The sequence below is a fragment of the Chamaea fasciata genome, unplaced genomic scaffold, assembly GCF_029207755.1.
Source record: "Chamaea fasciata isolate MVZ Bird 193981 ecotype frontalis unplaced genomic scaffold, bChaFas1.0.hap1 SCAF_8, whole genome shotgun sequence".
Lineage (NCBI taxonomy): Eukaryota > Metazoa > Chordata > Aves > Passeriformes > Sylviidae > Chamaea > Chamaea fasciata.
In genome coordinates, this window is record NW_027094093.1 from 16045552 (window position 1) to 16068416 (window position 22865).

The window sequence follows — 22865 nt, forward strand, 5'->3', positions numbered from 1 at the left end:
CACCCATTTGGTTAACAGAGCTCCAGGCAAGTAAACTGAGGTGGGTGGGGCTGGAATTCCAAGATTTCCTCTCCTAAGTATGTCGCACAATGCGGTACTTACCTGAAAGGGACAGGCAGGACCTGGTATTTGCTCTGTGTTTGAGGTATCAAGGTCTTGGAGAGGGCAATGTGTGATCAGAACATACAGAGGAATCCTCAGCAGTATCAACCTTCAAGTAGCGGTTGTATAGGATGGACGTATCTATTTAAAACCAAACAAAGCATTCTAGTTATAACCCCAATGATAAATTACTTTTTTGAAAAGGATTCTAAAGCCTCATGGTTCTCTAACACCTGAAATGTAACTGCCCTGCTGAATATTTATTTTCTGGATAAATATCAGAGATGTAAGGTAATGTTCTATTAGAAGTGTGGCTGGGAAATGTATTTGTGTACATGTTCTAAATTTAGCTGTCTGAAAGTTGTGTTCACATAACTCAACTGTTCCGAACAATAGCAACAATATGGCTTTCGTGTTTTGGTGTGGTTTGCATGATTGTATCTATTTAATTAGTCTCCTGTTAACTGAATGGCTCATACTGATCTTTTTGCATCACTGCTGGCTGATTGTGTTTCATATGTCTGAACAGAGACTTTTCACTCTTAAAAGATGGTTCTAAGAACCCAGGTACAGTGCTTGAACTCTCTGAACAGTCTGTGTGATTTTTAACTGACGTTTTTATTTCACAAGTTTAATACATACATCTGTATTTATGTGTAAATATTGAAAATAATTAAACTGAATTAGTCTTTTCATACAGCTGAAATGAAAATGCAAGTTAAACACAGAAAACAGAGACATGGGGCTGAAGTGCCACCATAATAAATTACCTTATTAGTGGTAGTTTGTAGCTGCCCTGAGGGTTCCATGTAGTTTACCAATGTGTATCTTAATCTTCCTTCTTTACAGAGAGAAAGAGTAGCCTGTCTCACGTCTATATTTGGTGCAGAGTGCATACTCCACTGTGCTAACAGACCACATCAGGAAGGAATTTCAAATACTCCCAAGGAATTTAGTACCAAAAGTCCTGTTGGCTTTCCTTACATGCATGGGGCAAGGGAACATAGTAATCCTCTGTAATAAACTCTTCTCTTTCTGCTGCTGCTGCTGCTGGAGCCTGAACAAGGGACTAATGAACCCTCTAACGCCTCTTCACCCTCCTGACAGAGCTGAATACCCTGGGCCACCGTCTTTGTTGACAACCTTTCAGCTGGGCTGACTTGTGCGTGTGCCACCTGTGAGCTGCTAAAACGGCTTCACTTTTGCATTCACCACGGTACAGCTCCATAGGCTGTGCAGCATTTGTTTTGGACAACACTCAGTGAGACAGAAATGTTGAGCTTCTCCGGGGGTGCTGATGGGGTAAGTCTGTTCTCCGGCTGATTCTGTGGAAACTGAAGACCGTCCCTGCCATTTCTGCAGTGAACTTCAGAGGATGTGCTGATGTCTCCACCTGGAACGTGAGAGAGAATAAGACATGATCCCTTTCCAATTCGCACTTGTGAATTGTTTTCTATTTTGTTTGATTTCTTTTCACCCCATTCAAAAGTTAAAATTTTTACTGTCTATATTTTGCCATTATATTTACACATGAATAGTCATCAAGTCACTTCTTTATGTCTTTTCTCTAGCTGTCACTTTAAGGAAAGACGTAAATCCTACTTGTATTTTTTATTGTCTGTGACAGCAAAATCAAATTAAACTTGCTAAAAAATATGGTAGCAAGTAACTAATGTGTTGTAGTTGGGAGAAATCTGTTCAGATAGCTTGACTTTGAGAAACAGCTGTTAATCACTCAGAGTTGTCAGTGGCTTCAGAATTATTGCAGGGGCCCATGTTCCCCTCTCTTTCTCTTCCTTTCCTCAAAGTGCTTTTTATCCTCTTTCTCCAGTTTATCGTTGTATGAAACCACCTCAAGGTTATTTGCAAGTAAAGAATCTGAAGAATTTTTTTTTTCTTTTGCATGGGTTTAGGTTTAACAAGGGAAAGAACTTCTTTCTGAAAGCACTAATGTGTTAATCTGTTCTCAGAACAAGAAATTTGTTTTGCTGCAGGGGTTCTTAAGGAGAGAATCCAACAGCTCAGCTTTTTATGCCCATCTTGAATCATGTGCTACTATAGCAAGATATGAAAAAAGAGGATTAGATGAGCACATTACTGCCAAGCTTAATTGATTATGATGATGATGATGATTATTATTATTATTATTATTTCTCAATTTCTGAAAACAGGATGGTTATACCCTTTTCTAGAATTCAAGCCTAATTAATAAAAACGTAAGCATTCCATTTGTGCTGAATACCTCTTTATCTTGCACATAAGACTAGTAAAGGACTGGAAGACAATTTTTTAAATATCAGCTGCTAGAAAGAACGGTGTTTGTTTATGTAACACTTAGAATCTGGAGTTCTAAATTTAAAGGTTGTATGAGCTTTCTTAAAATTAATGTGGAGGCTGAAGTGGCATTTAACCCTAGTTAAATTTGCTGGATCTTTTCTGTCATTCAGTAAATAATAGAGATTTAGGTAGTATTTATTATTTACAGGTTCTAGGTACAAATGGCATGTATACTTTGTGGAAATCCTCTAAGATCCATAGAGAGGGATACACAGAAGAGAAAGCTTTAGGATGAAAGAGTGGAACATGATAAATTGATGACCAGTGGACTGAAATGTTTCAGCTGTCATTGCTCCCTATGTCTGTTTACTGTATGGGTTTTTTTAAATGTTGTTGTCCTTGGAAGCAAACAAATAGTGGTTTTTTGCTCTTATCATTGCACTGGTTTGGTTTTGCTGGTTGCTGGTTTCTTGATCTCTGATACTCTGCTGGTTTTACAGTTAGCAGTGTTGCTTTATTTTCTTTCACAGGGATGTTCAGTGTGATGGGGATAACTTTCCTTTTGGTATTTTCTCTGCTTTGTGTGATGGTGCTTTTTGGGTAGCTTTTTCTCTTCATGCTGATTTCTTAGTGTGGTATGAAGTGTCTTCAGGACAGGTGATATAGGAGAAAGAGTAGAAAGGTTTTTGTTAGGGTGATGCACAGGAAAAATGGGAATATACAAGAATAAAATTCTTCACCATACTTTGATGTTTTAAAATAAAATTAATCTGGAACTATTGTTTCTGGAACTGAAACAATACTCCAGGCAACACGGACAATGGTGTGTTCTTGAAACTTTTTGCCGGAGAGAAGCGGGTTGTATTTTACCCCTTTGGCACTTTTCCCACAGCTGTTTCCTAGCCCTTTATTGGGACTTCTGTGCTTTCTCTTTCCATGGTGGCAAGGACAGGACAACCTCCTTTTGGGGCCAGCATGGTTCTGGGCTACTTTAGAGCCATCTTTTCCTAAGTTCCTAGGCTCTTAACTGACAGGGAAGTGCCTTCTGCCTGTGCTACAGGCCTCACCTACCTGCAGTTAATGTCATTTACCCTGGCTGGCCCTTTCTGTCCCTCTCACCCTGCTTACAGTGCCTGTCCTGCCTCCAGAACTCGGCAGCAGTGACCCCTCACTGCTGTGGGGGAGCCAGGCCCATGTGGGTGCCCATTGCTCCTGGGTGTCTGGGTTTCTGGCAGGACAGACTTCCCCAACCTCAGAGCCCTGCTGGGGCTGTGCAGTAGCTTGTGCTCTGGGTGCAGGAAGTTGGTTTATGCCCAGCCACTGTTTGTCCTGTCCCTCTGGCCCTCAGTAAACAAGGAATGTCTGCAAGGGCCATGGTTGCCTTCTGTTTTCTGTCAACCTTCTGTCCAGGCAGCTCTCTGCAATAAAACTTCTTTCCATCTCAGTGTTAAGAAAGAGATGATATTCCAAGCTACTCTTCCCCACAGGCCATCCATGTACTGTCAGACCTCTGGGAGGACTCACCTCTGTTTCCCACCTTTGTCCCCTGACAGGATGATTTTTATCATTCTTAGTTTGGGGTTTTAGGAATACTGGGTTAGAATTTCAACCAGTTTGTCACCCTAGAAACTTATTCAACCAGCGTAGGGTAAAAAGGAACTTCTTCCAGGAGGAAAACCTACCTCTTGCTCAGTGCTTGATGTGACCTCCATGGCTGTTTTATGAGCCTGGGGGACTTGCAAGACTGCTTGCTTTCATGCCCTCATTCCTGATAATGACCTGGAAATGGTCCCTACTCAAAAAGTAAGACCACAGGAACCAGTAAAAAGCAACAAGCACAGTCTTGAAGAGGGCTGATGTCTTTGTCCCTGTTTCAGGTGGGGCTGTGGAAGCAGTGTTTATTGGAAGCACCTTTTTGCAGACCTCATAAGGCCCAAAAGTCTGAGGGATGCTTCTTCCTTCCCTGCTTTGCTGTGTACACCTGTTCTCCCGGGTGTGAGATGAGAAAGAAAGAGGAGACCTGCTACATTTACAAACCAGTCCAAGTGAAGGACCTCATGTCTTTGAGGCTGCAGGGAGCGAACTTTGTCTCTCCCTGAGGCATTTTCATAGTGCACCATTGTAGGAGTATCCGTGGATGGCAGGGAGAAGGAATTCTGCTGACCTGAGATATTCTAGAATGCGTGGTTTTATTGCAAGGGTCGTGGGTAAAGAGGGCCTTGCCTTCAGCCACCAGCCTCGGCTGAAGGGAAGTCCCAAAGAGAGAAGGAGAAAGAACAAGAGGGTAAGAGTTAAGAGAGAAGGGAGCGAGGGAGCAAGGTTGCAGGGGTCAGAGAGCAGGGGGAAGAGGTAAGAGCGAGAGTAGGGGGCAGAGGGGCGAAGAAGAGAAGAGAGTAGCAGGGAGAGGAGCTAAGAGAGCGAGGTCCTTGTTACAATACATTATGTCTTCTCTTGTGATGAATATTCTAATTTACAGTGACCAACCAATACAAGACACAAAATCCTATAGAATCTACATATAGCCTATAAGAACTACTACATTACCATACTATATTTTAAACTCTAAAAACTACTCTTTAGACTTTTCTGTTTTGCTACATTGACCTTTGGATTCTTAGCCAGCAGAAAGATATTGTTCACTCAAAAGGGATTCTCCTTCAGCTGGCTAGGCTATTGTTTTCAGGTTATATAGTAACTAAGACTCGGTATCCTACAACTCAAAGTAAGCCTCCATTTCTATTTCGATTATAGGTTTCGTATTTTCAGAATCTTTTGCTAAGCAATCATATTTATAAGGTTTCTCTGATTCATCTTCCCCAACACACCAGTAGCTCCAAAGGTCTCAACAGAAAGAAACTTACCTCCAAGAAAGTAAGACCCTTTTTCCATGTATCACTGTCAAAACTGTGATTACCACACTTTGCTTGCTACACATGAGAATATCCTGTGGATTGGACACCCTGCATGTTGAAAATGAAGTGAATTTTATTGTATTTACCTCTCAAATCCTTTTTACGTATGGTTGTTTCAGATAATACATGACATTATTTACACTAAAGAGATTTGATCTTTTTTTCTGTTTTCCTGAGATTGTTTCTTTTCTTCCTTTGTTCAGTTTTGTTGTTTCCTGTGGACAGCTGGTGAATGTTCCTTTCTTCTTGTCATTCTTTCACACAGCAGTAGCAAAGGGAAAATATTTCTCTCTCCTGACACAAGTGGCCCACCTTTTTCTGGCTACTACTGGGATTTTTGTTTGTTTCAGACAGAGGAACAGACAGATAAGTAAACAAGACAGGGAAAGGCATGCTTGTTAAATTTGGTTCCCTTGGACACAGCTGAAACTGCTCATCTTGCAATGCCAAAATCTTCATTTTTTTTTTCTTCAAGGGTTATGTTCTAAGACATGTTTTGATTCCTTGATAATTTTTCTCTGTCACTACTCGGATGTTTCTGTCTCTACCTTCTATGCTTAGCATAAGATGAATAAATACAATATCCATGCATTTGTTATCAGATTTTTCTGAATCACTTGTCTCAGTTGTTGAAAATTTGCTTATAGTCAACTTCCTGAGTGTGGCATTTTCCCCTTATTTCCAGCTGTCAGCACTATGAAAAATGATACCTCCTTTAACTTGAGTGAAAAACAGCTCTTATGTCTGGCTACCCCAGGGAGATGATGGATTGGCCCAGCTTGTGCCATGAAAAAATACACTTAGAATGCTCTTCTGAGAGAACAAAAACTCAAGGACATAATACCAAAATTGGTTTGTAACTCCTTTTGTAGGAGTAAAAAGAGGTTTGGCTTTTTTTCCTAATTAGTTTTTCCAGCAGCCAGCTGCTGTTTGTCCTCCATGTGCAGTCCTGACTGCAGGGTAAAAAGTCCAAAGTTGCTTGTCTTCTGGAATGTTACTTAACAGGTTTTGTAGAATGGACCTATCAAAAGATATTCAAACCAAAATAGGGCTCTCTTATGTTTCAATTTTGAAGTTTTCTTTAGGACTTCTGTCTCCCAAATTTTGTATTGGGATTGAATATCAAATTTTTGTTCTGCCATACCTATTATGGAATAAATAAGAGTCCCAAGGAGATCTGTCTAGTATTTCAGTGGCAGGGTCCCTGGGCCTCTTACAGGTGTTAGAGTGAGTTTCAGAAAACTCTGTGATATTTGTTCCATGGTTGGCAGTTTCAGGGTTTATGATTTTGTTTTGGCACAAGGGATGGATTTTGCTTTGCCAAACCTATTTTGTTCAGCACAAACCAAAATGAAGGGCTTCTTCGTATCTGGTTTGAAACTCATGGTTTGAAGGTGGTGCTCAGATTAAGGTTATAATCTGACAATAATTGGAGGGGAGAGAAATGAACAAAGAAAAAGAAAAATCCCACCTTGATCCATGAATCAAAATTTCCTGTAACTACCTTAAGTTTCTTCTAATACAAAGTGTTTTAGAATTTGCTTCCAGACCTTGGTTCCATTGCAGGTGTGCATGTGCTTGTATGTAATTAGAAATCTAGTTTATATAAAAATGTATTTAAATGTTAGATCTTTTTGAACAAACGAAACAAATTTAGGGGATGCTTAGGAGAGACTTATGAATGTAGTTTCTTGGATGGAATTGTTTTTTCAGATTGACCTGCAAGCCTAAACACCAGTGTCAATTTCTCAGCTGTTCTGTGGAAGGAAACCCAGCAGCTGCTGTCCCATAGTGTGGGCTACTTGTGGCATGCTCTGGACTAATGGCAATAAAATTAATATGTCAAACCAATATTGTGATCTAAATGTGTCTAATAATTCCCCACACTGAATAAAAAAACTTAAGCAGTGTTTAAGCAGCTATTAGAGAGGTCTTCCTTATGCTCATTTAGAACAAAATGAAGACTCTAGAAACAATTTAAGGTTAAATTGAAAAGCAGGTAAATTATCTTAATCTTAAGAATAAAATATTCCTTAAGAATTCAAGGTATTTGGTTTTCTTCTCTGATTGTTATGGTCACTATTCCTTTAAGTATTTTTGGATTTTAAAAAATCCCCTGTTTTGATTAAGCATTTGATTTTTACACACATGCTCCTCCTGTTTAAAGACTTTGATTCAGCAGAAGAATCACGTTGCACGTGTATATTCAGTAAGTGAGAAAGTATTTTACTGCTATAATGTGAAAATGTAGATTTGATGTTTGCATATTTTTGAAACCTCATATCACTGGGTTTGTCAGTATGGAATCAATGGTAATTTTTTAGTAGCTGTTTCAATTTGAGAACTTTTTTTTATTTGGTTTGCTGGTGTCAGGTGGTGTCCATGGAAGAAGCCCTTCACACTTCAGATGGTGACAAAAAAGAACAGGCAGCTTAATGCTACCAAACTAGGGGTGTGTCAAATCTCTCTCAAGAATGATAAACTCTGTGGAGTTGTCTATTTTTAACCTCCTGTTCTTTCCTTTTGGCAGACTAATCAGTGTTAGCTGAGCCGTTTCACTGAATGAATCCAAGTGACTCTGGTGCTTTCTGAAATGAGCAGTGGACCCTGAGAGAGTGTCTCAAGTCTGCTTTGATGTGTGCAGTCCCATTGTGAAACACGATGTCAGATGAAGCCAGCTCGGAGCAGAAGCCTTCTACAACAACAGTCAGTTCAGTTGCTGTGCAAGCTGGGGATGCCAGTATTGTTATAGCTGTGCTTAAGGTAAGGCAGCCACTGCTGGCATGTCTGCTCTTCTCTTTCTGCTACTCCGTGGTTAATACTCCCTTTAAATATTCTGGGCAAATTGGGTAGTTAGCATAAAATTATATGGCAAGGCCATTTGATTAGTCATAATAGACTTTTCTTGGAAGTTAATGGTCGTTTCTGTTCACAATTACTCTTGGTGGCTTTTGGATTGTAGGCTTTTTTTTTCAAATAGGATAAATAATTTGGTCAAAATATGTAGGGTCTTAGAGGGAAGGAATTCCTCTGACTCTGTTTAAAAAGAGTTACATGAAGAGTGGCATAAAAATGTGTTTAAAGCATGATGATTGTAGTTAAGCCTCCTTGAGTTATTTTAACGTACACTCAGCAATAACTTTACACAATAAATGGCTCTACAAACTCCACAGATGAGATATTTTTGGGGAAAAAAAGCCTAACTTTATAATGAGTAGTTATTTTTAAAAGCTGTGAATCCACAGTCCCATGCGTTTCAGTAAAGCCCTTGTGTGCAGACAGTTGTGCTTATAAGCACGGAAAGACCTGTTTTGTGAGATGGAATCCACACCTTCATTTGGCAAAAAATTCGGCATTGGGAGTAAATCTGGATGCTAGTAATGAATCCCAGCTGGAATTTATTGGCAGTTTGATTTTTCATTCTCTAGGCAACCTGGAAATGGTGCTAGCCTCAGCCATTGGAGTTTGTTCGTAATGCAGAATTAGGTGATAATGAGTTGAGTTGTCACCTAATTCAGGTGATTATTCAGGATGGCTTACCTCAGTTGTAGGAAGGTTTTTTTGAGGTCAGTTTTCACCCTTCCTGTGAGGTGGTTTGCTGTTTCAGGGGAGTAATTTCATTGCAAGGAGACTCAGGTTGAGGGTGAAGTCATTTATTTTTCCTCTCTGTGCTGTGGAACCATGCTAGCTTCCAGCGACATCACAGCTTTGGCTCTAATCAGCATGCTTTGGTTCCCGTTCCAAAGGCTGTTAATGTCCCTGCTGCTACTTCTGCATTGTTTTGTTCCATATATTCACTATAGAGGTACATTCGACCTATGTGGTAGAAATAAGACCTGAGGCTATGGTTTTTGCACCTCCTCTAAAATATTTGTTATAAAATATTTCTCCCTGCCCCACTCACCCACCAAATTCACTTAACTGTGTCATCTTTAGCTGAAGGGGGAGATGAGTCAGAGAAAAAACTTTGGCTCGTTGTGATAATTTTACTCTTAATGGGCAAAATTAATATTGGAGCACTGTTATAGTACATCTATTACAAGCACCTTCTGGATAGCACTAGTCTGGGATTTTGTTACCTGTTTCAAATGAAGTTTATACTGTATTCTCTGTGACTTCCTTTTCTGTATGGTCCTTGTGCTCCTATGACCATGGAAAATATGTGTGAGTTGAGAGTGTGAGTAAATAAATGAAGGAAATCTATTCTGAAGGCTGTAATTATTTGCCTATTACAGTGTGGAAAATGGGTGAAGCTTCAGCTAGCTGAATCAACACCAAATATATTAGAAATCGGCAGCAATCAAGATGAGACTAAAAAACTACTTCAAGATCATGAATTCCTCCTATCCAAGCTGAAGGTAAGATGTGATAAGGCCACAAAAAATTCCTCTAGTCATTTCTGTTCAGGTACAACAGCTGATGTAGCAGCCTGTGCCTCCTGTTGCAGTATGGTGGTTAGGTTAAACACGATAAAGAAAAAAATATGTTCAGCTTTTGTCAGTGTTGCAGATCTTTGATGGTCCTTTCAGGTTCCTTCCAATCCAGGATATTCTATAATTCTCTGGAAATTAGGCTTCTACGCAGGAAAAATATGCTTCTGACAGCAGCAGTAAAGGCACAGGTTTTTTCTACTTAATACATCAGTGTCAAGTGAAAAAAATCCTATAGCCCTCAGTACCTGCTAAATATAATAGAATGTCGATTCATTTTTTTAATTCTCCAATGTTGTGAAAATTTTGACTATTTTATAACAGCTGTGAACACAAGCAAGCCCCTTGTAAGCCTGAAGCAGATATTCCACAAACCTTTTAATTGAATCTTAATTGATGTGGATTGGGAATGACGCTGTAAGGTTAAAACAGCTTGTCTTAATCTAGGAATATTTTAGTTAAGTAGCAGTCCTAAAATCAGATTTTTGCCTTCCTGAGACCAGATTATAGGATTGGTGGCATTTGGACACTGAGTGACAGGCTTGCATGAAAGAACTGAATAGTTTTAAATGTGGGTGTTTGTCACTGAGAGAAGCCTGAAGCCAACTAAAAAGAAATTCTGTTTTAATGTTTTGATAGGGTAGGTTGACATTATATTTGTAGATAAATAAATTCCTCTAACATATTTGAAGCTATGAACAGTAACTTATCTATTTGATTTTTGAGAGGATTACATAAACTTGAGATCTGAAAGAACAAACATTTGGAGAGGATCAAGCATTGGATTTAATACCAATGATTATGTGCTTCCCCAGTCATTAAAAATATCCAGTGACTGTGAGGTAATTATAATTAACTAATACACTGCATTGTGTGGATTTTGAAGAATATGTAGAATTATGGAAAAACCTACCAAGTACCCAAAACCAACCAAAATACCCAAATCCTAGAGAGGTGGTTTTGCTTTCCTTTTTTATGCAAGAGTCTCATCTTAGTTGTCACTAGTGCAACATTCTGGTGTTCTTGGAACAAGTTGCTGTGACCTGTTTGAACAATTCAGAATTAGCTGAGTTGTTACACACTGATGACAGGAAAAACTTGCTTATTTTACTTCTAATTTTCAAAAATAAATATTTATGAGTGGAAAAAAAAAACCCTAGAGTAACTCTCGTCTTTGAAAGAAACTCCCTTTTTTTGTAAGAAAAAGTTTCAAATAGCATCTTAATATCGAGTTAAGTCAGATCAGAAAATGCATAAATTGCTAAAGAATGCTTGTCATCCAAATACATTGGGAACAAATACTCATTATTTCATGTTTTATACTTGTGGTCCTTGCAAAATTTGGCATGGAATAATGAATATTCCATAAAAGAATTAAGTTCAAAATAACTACTTTTTCAACAGTAATATGAGCTGTGCAAATTAGGGACTGCAATGTTGTTTAATTCTTCCTGGCTGTGCATTTTTCAGCCATGACCATTTGTGACTTTTAGTAGGCTGTTAACACTTGTCAGTAATTACATAGTCTTAAGTCACTAAATCCACTTGTTAAACGTTTTTCCAAGATTGATTCTCAGTTTTTGAAATATTGTTTATAGAAATTATTTTCCACTTAGCATTTGATAATGAATTATGCCTTAGCTGTGTGAACATAGGTAAGAGGCAGTTTGAATTGTTTCTCCATTTCTTTTTTATTGTAAAAAAAAAGAAAGAAAAATAAATTCTGGCTGATACCCATACTTGATATGCACATGCTTAACTTTGCTGATTAGACTAAGCCAATTCAAAATTAAACTTTTGTGCAGGTCAGGCAAAAATTATTGAGTGAGTAATGATGCAATCACAAAATGAGTCCTGCTTAAGGCAAGAGTTAGTTGATTCATACTAAACACATCTTCCAAATCAGAAGAGATGAACCTATCATCTTTTAGAAGACAATTTATGGAATAGTTGTCCATTCTGGCATTATCTCATGCTCTTCTGTAAACTAGTTCTAGGTTTTGGTCACTCCTTTGCTTTTTAACTTCGTTATTCTCATTGCAGTGTATTTATTGCAAGTTGTAATCAAAATATTCAGGCCAAATTCTTTTGTCATCTTAGTATGTTGAAGATTCACAGGTAAGGACAAAATTTGCCTCAGTGATCGGTTTACAGTAGTTCTGATGCTAGAGGAAAAGGAATGTAACCCAGTTCAGTATTTCAGGGATTTGGTTTTGACTTAGCAATGCTAACAGGGTTGAAAAAGCCCAAACAAATAGTTTGACACTCAGTTAGGCAGATGGCACTTCAAACAATAATTGGAATAGACTTGTTGAAAGAGTAAACAGTAATTTCTAGAACATTTTTAAAGTTGTTTAAATGTTTAGAATTATAGTGATAAAAGTTGGTATTTGTTCTTCAGGGCCCTAGGGAAAAACATCCAAAATACTTTGCTTTGATGAAATATACTCTGGCATATTCATTATTGATTTACCTTTGTTCCATTAAATTTAGGAATTGGGAACACCCTACTACTTAAACAAAAACCAGAATACAACTTTTGAAAAGGGCCTCACTTCAAATGTTAATGGATTAGGAAACAGATGTGTTATTATTAATAGAGTTGAAAGAATAAATGTTGAACAGGAAGGATTAAAACTGAGACTAAACAGAGAACATGTATATGACATTTTCATCCAGCTAAAATTCCTCTCAGTTGCATCATCGAGCATGTTCTGATTCTAATCTAATACATTCTGTCTCTATTTTGCTAAATCAAACTATATCAGCAGCACCAGTTTTGTTGAAACCATTGACTTCTGTGATGTCATGCGGGTCTCTTTCCCAGCATCTGCTTCATCCTTCTTTAGGTAACTTTCAGCAGGTTTATATGTTCTGGAAATATGTATATGTACATTTTGATGTCTCATTCTTCACAATTTAAAAATAAAAATGAGAAGAATGAAACTTATAAAACCTGAGACAAAACTTCCAGGAGGTAAAATGATATAGATTGCACTTTGCATAGACATTTCTCTGCCATTCTGCTGGTTTTTTGCAACAGAAGTTTACTTGGAGATAACACGATTTCCTAGTGCTTGGGTCTCTCAATATTAAAACTCACTGGATCATCTGGAAAACAAAAAAAAGAAGAAAAAAAGAAAAAGAACTGGTGTGTGTCCATAACAATGTTAAAATTCCAATATGGCATTCTTGGTTTGATTCCAAAGTTCTGGTTTTTATCATGAGAGAGATGTGGCAGAACAGCCACAAAACTGAAGTGAATCTAGCCCATAAAAAGTTTAAAGCCATCATTGTTATTAATTTGGCTCATGAACCTGAGAATTGCTCCTAATTATTTTACTTACTTTAATTCGGAGAGCATAAATTTCAAAATATTAATTTATATGCTAATAGCCAAGAGAAGAAAATTAGAAAATTACATTCTTCAAAAAGCACTAATATACTACACTCTTTTTTTTTTTTTTTGCATTTAATATATTGTAAGTAAGCCTTTCAGTTATTTCAAGCAAAGATATTTTTAAATGCTTATTTTCCACTAATTTTGTTAAGGAAAAAATTATTTGTTAATATTTTCTGAATTATTGGCAATTAGTTGTTGAGGTGCTCAACAGTACAATTAGCAGCAAATTTCAGCTGCATTTTTATCAAACCAGAGCAGATTCTTGATTTGGAAAAAAAAAAAAAAAAAGGAAAAAGTAAAATGTAATAAATACCTTTTCTTCAGTGTTACTTCAGCTGACTCATCAATTTCAATATTTGTATGAACAAAATTCTCACCAAAATAGTATTTGTCTTGAAGCAGCTTTATGACTATTTTCCGGTTTTCTAGTTAAAAAGTGCGTTGTATCATCTCAGTATTGCCTTTTTGCACTAACTAAAGGTTAATTTTAGCAGCATCTCAGAAGCTAAGCTGCGTCTCTTAGCAGCTAAGAGAATGGGAGGGTAGTGTACACCTCTGAAAATTCCAAGTTATGCAGTCAGTGTACAACAACTGGAGAAAGACAAAAGATAATTTCTCCCTCTCATTCCTTGCTCTTTTAACAGAGGGAAAACTACCCAAGTAATGGACTGTGAACAAAACAATGCAAAAGGTATACTATCCAACACAACTTACATGAAAGACTTTTCTGTCTTTGCTACAACATCAGAGGCAAATGTACCCTTAGAAAGGAGTGGGGTGAGAGGTGTGGCTGCACAGCAGCTGCATCTCCAGGCAGTGAGCATTCCTGCTGCAGGACTGGGATAGCACCTACCCAGTACCCCTTCTGTCCATCTGAACCAGAACACTCCTCTCTTTAAGTGCTCTTCTTTTGGTATGGTAGCATTAGACATATCTTAGATAATAGAATTGAAATTTGCCTGTTGTTTTTAGAGCAATGCTTTTCAGGCAAGGTTTTACTGACAGCAACAGAAGCTGCATGTTTGCATGAGCTTCTTTTTGCCTACATGCTAGGCATTCCTTGTATTGTCAAGCTTCATTCCAGCTTCTCAGAGTCCAAAGAGAACTCAACTCTACTATTTTTTTCTTTTTGTGTTCACAGAGAATGAAACATGAGATTCCAAAAGTGTTTGAAATAATTTTAAGTCTTTACTGGAAAGCTCTGTTAAGTTCATTCAATTGATAAAAACCTCATTAAAATTCAGGTTTCTGTGAAATATTTTGTTTTCCATAAGTCATCATTTTTTGGATGGAAATACACATTTTTCCTCTTATGAAGTTTGCCTCTAGATCAAGAGACACAAGTAGGAAAAAAGGAAATACCAACTAGATATTAGGAAAAAGTTTGACCATGAAAAAGATTTTATTCTAGAACAGGTTGTGCAGAAAAGTTCTGGAATTCCCATTGTTAGGGATATTTAAGACTTCATGGGCTAAGTCCTTGAGTAACTAGAGCAAGGGGTTAGACAAATGACCTGAAAAGTCCTGTCCAAACTATTCCTTGACCCTGTGTTGATGAAAGGTTTGTATTTCAAAGATAAAAAGTAGAAAACCAGTAATTTCAGTCTACTTCTTTTAAAAATAAACTATTCCCATATGTAGTATATAGAAACTAACAGAGTTGAGGATTTTTTTTAAAAAGTCCACAGTATCTAGTGGCTTTGACAGTTGTGGGAAGCATAATTTTAAACTCATGGCAATAAAATCTTAATATCACTCTGACCACCTTAGGTATTTGCACCGTTTATCCAACAAAGAATAATTTCCTGTAAAATATTTCTCTCTTTTATTTTTTATTAGTCTGTCTTCTCAAAATGTAACTTCTTCTGTTGCTGAGGAAACAGACAACATTGCAACTCTTGTGATACTATATTAGGTTTTTTATAGCATTACAGGAGCTATTATTTCAAGCCAATAAAATACACACCTGTTTTAAATGATTGAATCATATTCAATCCATGCTAAAGAAAAAATTAAGTCTGTATTTGAAAACTTCCATTAATCAGTTCTAAATACTAAAAGACTATTACACATGAACAGTTTCATTATTCTTTTTTCTTTTATTTTTTTTAACTTTATGTACACTAGTTTTGCATTTCATTAAATGCAACAGTTTGGTTTACTTTAGCCTTCTAATTTTCTCTGGTTGGATTTGAATTCATCTCATAGTAACTGAATTTTAAAAGATGCGGGAAGCATGACTGATAACTATTCCAGTTATTATTGAAAGCTATTCCAGTTTTCTCTGTGTCTTAGGGATTAGCTGTGCCTCACAGCGAATCAATTACTAGAAAACAGAGCCTACTTGTCAGGGATAAATGGTAATTAACAACCTGCTCAGGAAAAAAAGGCTTCTAAAAGAAGAAAATATACTTCTGGTTCCTATACCATTTGTGTAGCATTCGTCTTGTGTAGCATTCATCTTGAAGGATTTAGCATTTGAAATGTCTTTTAAATATGTTGAAGCTGATGTAATATTAGGATAAAAGCATACCTAGTTTTATTTCAAAATATAAAACAGTCAGCTCTTTAAAATGCTAGTCTTTGCCAAGAAATTCCAAGTGAAATTACCTCAGATGTCACCTGGTTTTCTACAGTGTATTCAGAACAGCTGTGAAAGCGGTCTCATCATTTTGGTAAATTTAACCTTCTAGTGACTAGCACTTTGGGTATAAAGTTCTGAGAATATTTTACCTCTTTTTTTTTAATGTCACCATTGTCGTGACTATAATGCTTCTCATTAATGGATATTAAGATGTTGAGTTAGTAAAGAGATTATCAATATCTCATATACTAATTTAATTGCTGTTATATTTGTTACAGAGCCAGTCTAGAATGTTAATAATATCTCATGTTGGATAATTAATGAATGCCACTACTTTTACAGAGTTGTTGTGCATGGAACAATTTTATGCCTCATCAAGAAAGAAGCATCATAAAGGCTTCTCTTAGAGTGCTTTACTTTATCAACTTTTTACCCAGTAGTATGAATGGCCATTTAAATTGCCTAACAAAAATTTCTTTTCACATTGCATATTGATGTGGTAGCAGCTCTAATAACAATAAAAAGCTTTATTAAGTTTATAAATTCATGCTCGTGATAAAACTTAAGATGGGGGTTGGGAAGAACACAGAAAAAATGTTAATCAATTTTTCTGACACATTAAAGATTTGTAACATAAGCTGGAAATGGGCCAGCAGTTATCTTTCTTGTGGTGAGGTTAATAAAAGGAATAAAACACAGAAGAATTATTTTGACAATAGAGCATTATAATCTGGTGGACAACTTGAGCAATGCAGCAAGCTGAACTTGAAGTATTATATAACTTAGGTGTGGAGTTTTTTTGGAGAATATGTGCTTGTGTTCAAACCACTCTTGTCTGGGTTGCATTGTAGTCATGAGAAACTTATGAGTAAATTACCTCACAAACTTCTAAAACTTCTAATGTCCAGTTATATAATATGATGACATATGAAAGAGGAATCAAAATATCTGCACTGCTACCGCTTCCAGGAAGACAGATCTGTATTTATGGAGACGTAAAAACATTGGAGTGTAAATATTAGAGATAGTATGACAAATTCTCCTAACTCCTGTTTGTATGTGAATTTTCTAAAACTATTCCCTCTTAAGAGCAGATGAAATTCAGAAGCTTGCTATAAAACATGCAGAAATAGCTACACTCCTATTACTAGGAACTGGAAATAAAACAGGAGTAGGAGGTTTGTGGCTCCTGTACAGACCCACTGTAAAAATATCATGACAACAGTATCAGCACAGTGTTTTGGACTTTGTGTACAGATTTTTTTTTGTTGTTGTTTGTTTGCTTTATTTCCTTCTCAGGCTTTGGAAGACAAGGTATGGGACCTGCTGCATGAAGCAGATAAGGTTGCAGAGGAGAACAAAGAAAAGAGTCAGGTTTATGATGCCATGGCAGAGACCCTTGGGGATGCATGGGATGCCCTCATCATTATGTTAGAGAAGCGACAGGCCCTTCTGGAACTTACTTCAGTGTTCTTTGAAAATGCTCTGGAGGTTTGTATTTAAATTAAATAACTGTTAATTTGAAGCTGCCTTCATCTCACTGCTACCCTGACCACTGTAATTCTAATATGTCTTATATTGTTCATAGTATTCCTAAAGGTTGAGGCAAACTAGAAAAGTAAAAATCTTGGGATGCATGCTTCCTTTTCCACCTTTTGGATAGTACAGAATGAAGCTGAACAAAAAAACATGTGGACTTTCAGAAATATTTTAGTCACAATGTCTCCCAAATTTGTACTTGGCAGAAAATGCCAGTGAAAAGTGGAACTGGACCAAATCCTAAAATATGTATTTCAGTGGCTATGGACATTCTGCAGAATATCTTTCATTCCTTATGATAAAAATTATTTGGCATTGAAAGAACTTATTCTCAGGTGCCTTCACTGATGCACTTTGATGATTGGTCACTGAAGGTTTTACACCAAAATATCCATAAGGCTATTGCACTTATATAAAGCAAACAATAGTCTAATTTGACAGTCCTTTACCTGAGACTTTGATGTACAGATGGACACAAAAGGACAACTGTGTGATCCCTGTTTACCCATTTCTCTCTTATCCTAATTCACTGATACACATAGTGAGCTAAAGAAGAGAGGGATTCCATACCCTGCAGGTTTGTGTCCACTGTGTGTTGCCTCATGATCAACTCACCCCACATCCTGGAACTCAAACCGTTTAATAATTCTCCCTGATCATTTTGTTTCTATAGTTTGCCAGTGCCCCTATAAGTTGCAGATGCAACCGTGGGGTTACTAACTCTCCTAAGAAGTCCAAGATCAACAATCTACTAATTATTGTGTCCTCATAATGTGTATTATGCAAAAAAATTAGATTTGGCAGAAGGCTTTGTAGGAAAGATGATTCAAAAAGTGGTAAACTGTAATTACAGATTATGCCAACTAAAATCCTTCAATCAATCAGTACCTCACAGAAAAAACAACTCAGAAGATGAATAAAGGTCACAAAGCATCTGTACCTAGCAGTCACTAAAAATGCCTTTCTCCAGGAATTTACAAATTCTCATGAACTTTCCCAATAACAAAGAGATTATGATGTAGTTATGCAAAACAATATGATAGTGTGCTTCTCCCTATTCTTTGTTTTCTTAATGCAGTTTGCTATTAAAATTGACCAAGTTGAAGATTTCCTGAAAAATGCCAAAGAGTTTGACAACATTGAGTCTTTGAGAGAACTACTTCTGCAACAAGAGCATCATACAAAAGGTACAAACAGTATTCCACTCCTGATAGCATGTGATTGTGTACTGACTTCTTGAGGGAGTCATTTTATTCTTTCTGTGCATATTAAAAAAAAAAATCTTATAACAAGTACACAAACGTTCTATTTGGAAAAAAATAATGATGAGAGAGATTTTAGCAGACTTGCTGAAAGATGTGAAACTCCTGTGAAGCTAGCTCTTGCATCTCCCCTTCAAAAACTTTCCTGGAATTAATCTCATTATATGGCTACTTCAGACACCTTTGCAATTCCATATGGTTCTGCATTTTTTTATAAGTCTTAAGACTCAATCTTTGTAATTTTAATCAAAGTTTGCTATATGATTACTAACACTTGGCAGGATATCAATTATACTTTATTATACACTAGTGGAGCACTAGCTAAAATATTTTTAGCTATCTTGAACACCAGCTATTCTTCCTGAGAGGCTGAATAGAGAATCAAACTTAGATAACTCTAATATGAGTTTTGGGTCTTCTAAATAGATCTTCATGGGAGCAAAGTGCTCACTGCATACCAATTTAAACTTGAAGTATCTGGCAGCAATTTACTGCTGAAAAGATCGTCTATAACTGTAAGAACCAGATGAAATGATTTGCCAGAGAAAGACTGCTTTGATGGCAATAAGCCTTCCCTCGGAGGAAAGTGGCTGCAATTTATTGACTTCTGATTCTACCTTAACCACATAAAATTTTGCCAGCTGATATTGAGCTATTTAATGAAAAACAGTGCTTTCTGCAAGAAGGATACTCCCTACCTGCTCCAAAGAAAGGTGGCTGAAAATACAACCCTCACCAAGTATTGACTCTACCAGTATATGATAAGTATGCTTATCACTCTGGAATTAAAAAAAAAAAAAAAAAGAAAAAAAGAAAAAAAAAAAAAAAGAAAAAAAAAAGATTTTGACACAAATGCACTTCAAAATGGAATAAAAAAAAAAGGTGAATACCTATGAAATATATTTGTTTACCCATTTCTATATGTGTTCTATATGTGTTTTGGATGGGCTGAAATTAAACATTTCTGATTAATACTACTTTTCTGGAAGGCAAGAAGTAAAATAGGCAGGCTTGTTGCAGTAAGCTCATGTAAACTGATCTCTCATTAGCCCTTGGTGAGTGTAGAACTAGAGGCCTCTCACTCTGCTTCTTCCCTAAGTGTTCTACGTGAAAGGTGCTTGAATTACCAGTACAAGTACTCAGCTGGGAGGATCAAAGTTTCAGGGGGGTCACTTCTTGTTGTTTTATTGGAAGCTCCTGGCAAATACTCCTTTCTTTATGCTTTTTTCATGTCTACCTTGCCACTTACATTAGCCCATCTCCCTTCTTCCTCATTCTGTGCTTTAAAAAATTCTCTTTTCATTTGAAAGATTTAGAAATATTGATCATTATCTATTCAAGAGATTTTGAACTATAGGAATTTAAGGAGTTGGAACAAATACAGACATGCCACTAACAGGTCACTAAAGTCGAGTAGTCCACTGAGTTTTAAACCTGAATTTGTCTAGGAAAAGACCATAGAAAGAGGGTAATAATTCCTGATACCCCTGACTTATTTATAACAGCCCCCAGGCATGAGAATATTTTTTCTCCAGTGCCTGTGAGCGATGTAAAGACCTAAACTTAGCTTGCATCACTAGTGAAAAACTGCAGAGGATAATGACCCACATGGGAAGCAGGGTAGAAAATTCCACTTCAGCTTACCCATGGGTAGAGAAACCATCAAAAAGATCTCAGTTTTGAGAAAACAGTGACACTTCTGGGTTTTGTTTTGATGTCTCTCAGTACACCATTATATGTGTGTATGTGTATGTTTGTTTGTGTGTAGACCATTGTACCTTTGTAGGTTTACATAAGAGCTGTCCAAATTGAAATATTTTAGTATATATGGATCTTGTAAAGTAAGCATTCGTGTTCATGCAATGCATGAAAATACATTGTACTCATGTATGCAAATAGATAGTTTGAAAGATACTTGAGTAATATTTGAATATGGTACTGGGATCAAAAAAGCACTCTGGACTTTTTCCTGGTGAAATTCTGTTCTTACAGAACTTTTGGAGAAGTCATTTGCTCTTTTAAACAAAAGCCAAGACCTAACTCAATTCATAGAAGAATTCAAATGTGAGGGGCCAAATGCGAATCCGGAGCTGATTCAAGGAGCCCACAGCAGCTGCTTGAAGATTGACAATCTCCTTGAGATGCTACAGGACAGGAGACGGCAACTGGACAAATTCCTTAGACAGCAGCGCCAGGGACTCGAGCAGGTTCTGCAAATTTGTTTGTGGCACCAACAAGAGAACCAGGTAGGACATATAATATCAAGGGAAATCACAGTATAAGAAACAACCTAGCAACTGTTTTACAGTACAAACAGAAAAGCAGCTTAAACATATTTATTAGGCCAATGTTTCTGAGCCACTTCTAATTGAGGAAATTCTAACTTTTGCATGTTTGACTGATGTTAATGGGAGTTAGAGGGACACAGAGAAAGCAGAGTACTGGAGACATGCTCTGCTGCATAGAATCCAAAAGCAGGCTTTTGCTCTTTGTGTTGCTTCTGTTTTGCTAGGCACAACTGTGTAGTCTAGAAGGATGCACAATCTGTGTGTTGTTTATCCCTTATTACCAGGTTATCAGACACTGAAAATGCAGCATCTCCCTTTGATCTCTAACTGGAATGTGATAATCTGATAGTCATGGTTGTAACATGTTTCTTTTTCAGAATTTTCAATGTGTGAAAGCATATTTATTTTACATAGCTTCCTTTATGGAAGTGTCAGCATCATATTTTCTGGTATCTCATTAATGAAAATCAAAGGCAGATTGGCCTATTTTATGCATGATTAGTTATCTTTGAAAGAAGAAAGTAATTAACCCACTCAATAATTATTGTAAATGAAAGATAAAATCTGAATCTTGAAAAACAGGAGTGAATTTAGGTTTCAACCAATCAGGGAAAAACCACTGCCTTTTTCAAACAGCTGTGTTAACCTTGTCTCCTTTCCCATCTCTTCAGCAAAATCACTGAAAGTGAAATTCTGTGGATTTCTTGCTTATAAAGCAAATTCAGAATTCTCAGCCATTCCGTCAGAGCTAAGGTAGCACAATGAAATCACTCAGAGGTATTAGCTGTAGTGGAAGCCAACTGATTAAACTCACTGTAATGGAAAGGAATATTGCCAAGTGGTAAAGGGGTGAACACTTTTTTATAACAGGGTTAAAGAATTACTTTTTCCTCTGCCTAACATTACAGAAATACTGGTTTGTTTTGCTAAACAGATACAGATACATGATAAACCCCCCCCCCCCGCCCTAATTTACAAAGAAATTTTTATTTCCCTTTTAGCACAGTTTTTATTGTCCACTCCATTTATTTGTATTTTGATGAACCCATAGCAAATGTTCTGTGAAAATGTGCTTCCAGGAAAAACGTTTCAGTCAGTAAGTACACATCTGGAGGATATGCTCAAGAAATGAGGGCTTAGTATTAAAATAATTTCTTTGTTTCCCTAGCTCTGTTGGATTCATAATGTGAACATTTTTATGTGTAACTGAAAAATATTTCCAACACATTTTAAAAGTTTTTTCATTTTTTTAATAATTGTTTAAATTTACTAAAAATAGCATGATTCTACATGAGCAGATAAAACAAAAAATTCTCTAGTGGGCTATTAAAATCTGTAGTACCTAGAGTACGGAAATTATTAGTATTCTGCCTATGATGTAAGTAAAGTGAGGATTTTCCAGACTAGAAAGATTGGAGAAAGTCCTCTTAATACCAACAACTAATTCTGGATACTATTTTAAAATGTGGAGCTTTACTCAGGAATTCTTGCCATGTGTTGTTTACAAAGAAAGTGAGAGTTACCTACTATGAATCAAGCAGATATAAATGAAAGTATTTCTGAGGAATTTAGAAGATATAATTGTACACTGCATATGTTTGCTGCATATGTTTGCTGCATACACTTGCTGAAGAAGTTAGTAAGATATAATAAATTTGTAAATCTACGTAAGATTATTCCACACAATGGTATCCCATTGTCTTTACTGGGTTTTTCAAGCCAGGGATGGAGAAGTTCTATTAGGTCAGAAGTACTCAGATTTGTAGTGTTTTACCGTATGCAAATATTCAAGTTATTGTATGTCAAGAGAGAATGGACAGTATCTTTATGGTATCAAAAATGTGCATTTATTCTATGCTTGGCTATAATTTGATTCTTCTTTTACTATGTTAATTTTCGGTCTGGTCATACTTGATGAATATATTTTTGTCTGTTTTGTCATATATACCCACTATGTGCTTGCTTTGTCATTAGTCCTTTCCTTCTGCATTTGTTAACACGCAAATTCAAGCGTTTAAATAGAAGCATGAACATTAGGAATGAAAAATGAAAGGGATTAAAATGTGAA

At 36.7% G+C, this 22865-nt stretch overlaps 1 protein-coding gene across 9 annotated transcripts in view; it reads left to right on the top strand.

Moving 5' to 3' along the window:
* Positions 1 to 1102: 1102 nt before the first annotated feature.
* Positions 1103 to 22865, top strand: part of CCDC141 (coiled-coil domain containing 141) — a 66787-nt gene continuing 45024 nt past the window's right edge. For all 9 annotated transcript variants that reach the window (XM_066189850.1, XM_066189841.1, XM_066189845.1 and 6 more), the window contains exons 1-6: positions 1103 to 1404; positions 7822 to 8054; positions 9527 to 9649; positions 17008 to 17199; positions 18326 to 18434; positions 20502 to 20755. In XM_066189850.1, coding sequence (XP_066045947.1) covers positions 7953 to 8054; positions 9527 to 9649; positions 17008 to 17199; positions 18326 to 18434; positions 20502 to 20755 — 780 coding nt within the window. In that variant the 5' untranslated portion in view covers positions 1103 to 1404; positions 7822 to 7952. The remainder of the gene's footprint in view (positions 1405 to 7821; positions 8055 to 9526; positions 9650 to 17007; positions 17200 to 18325; positions 18435 to 20501; positions 20756 to 22865) is intronic.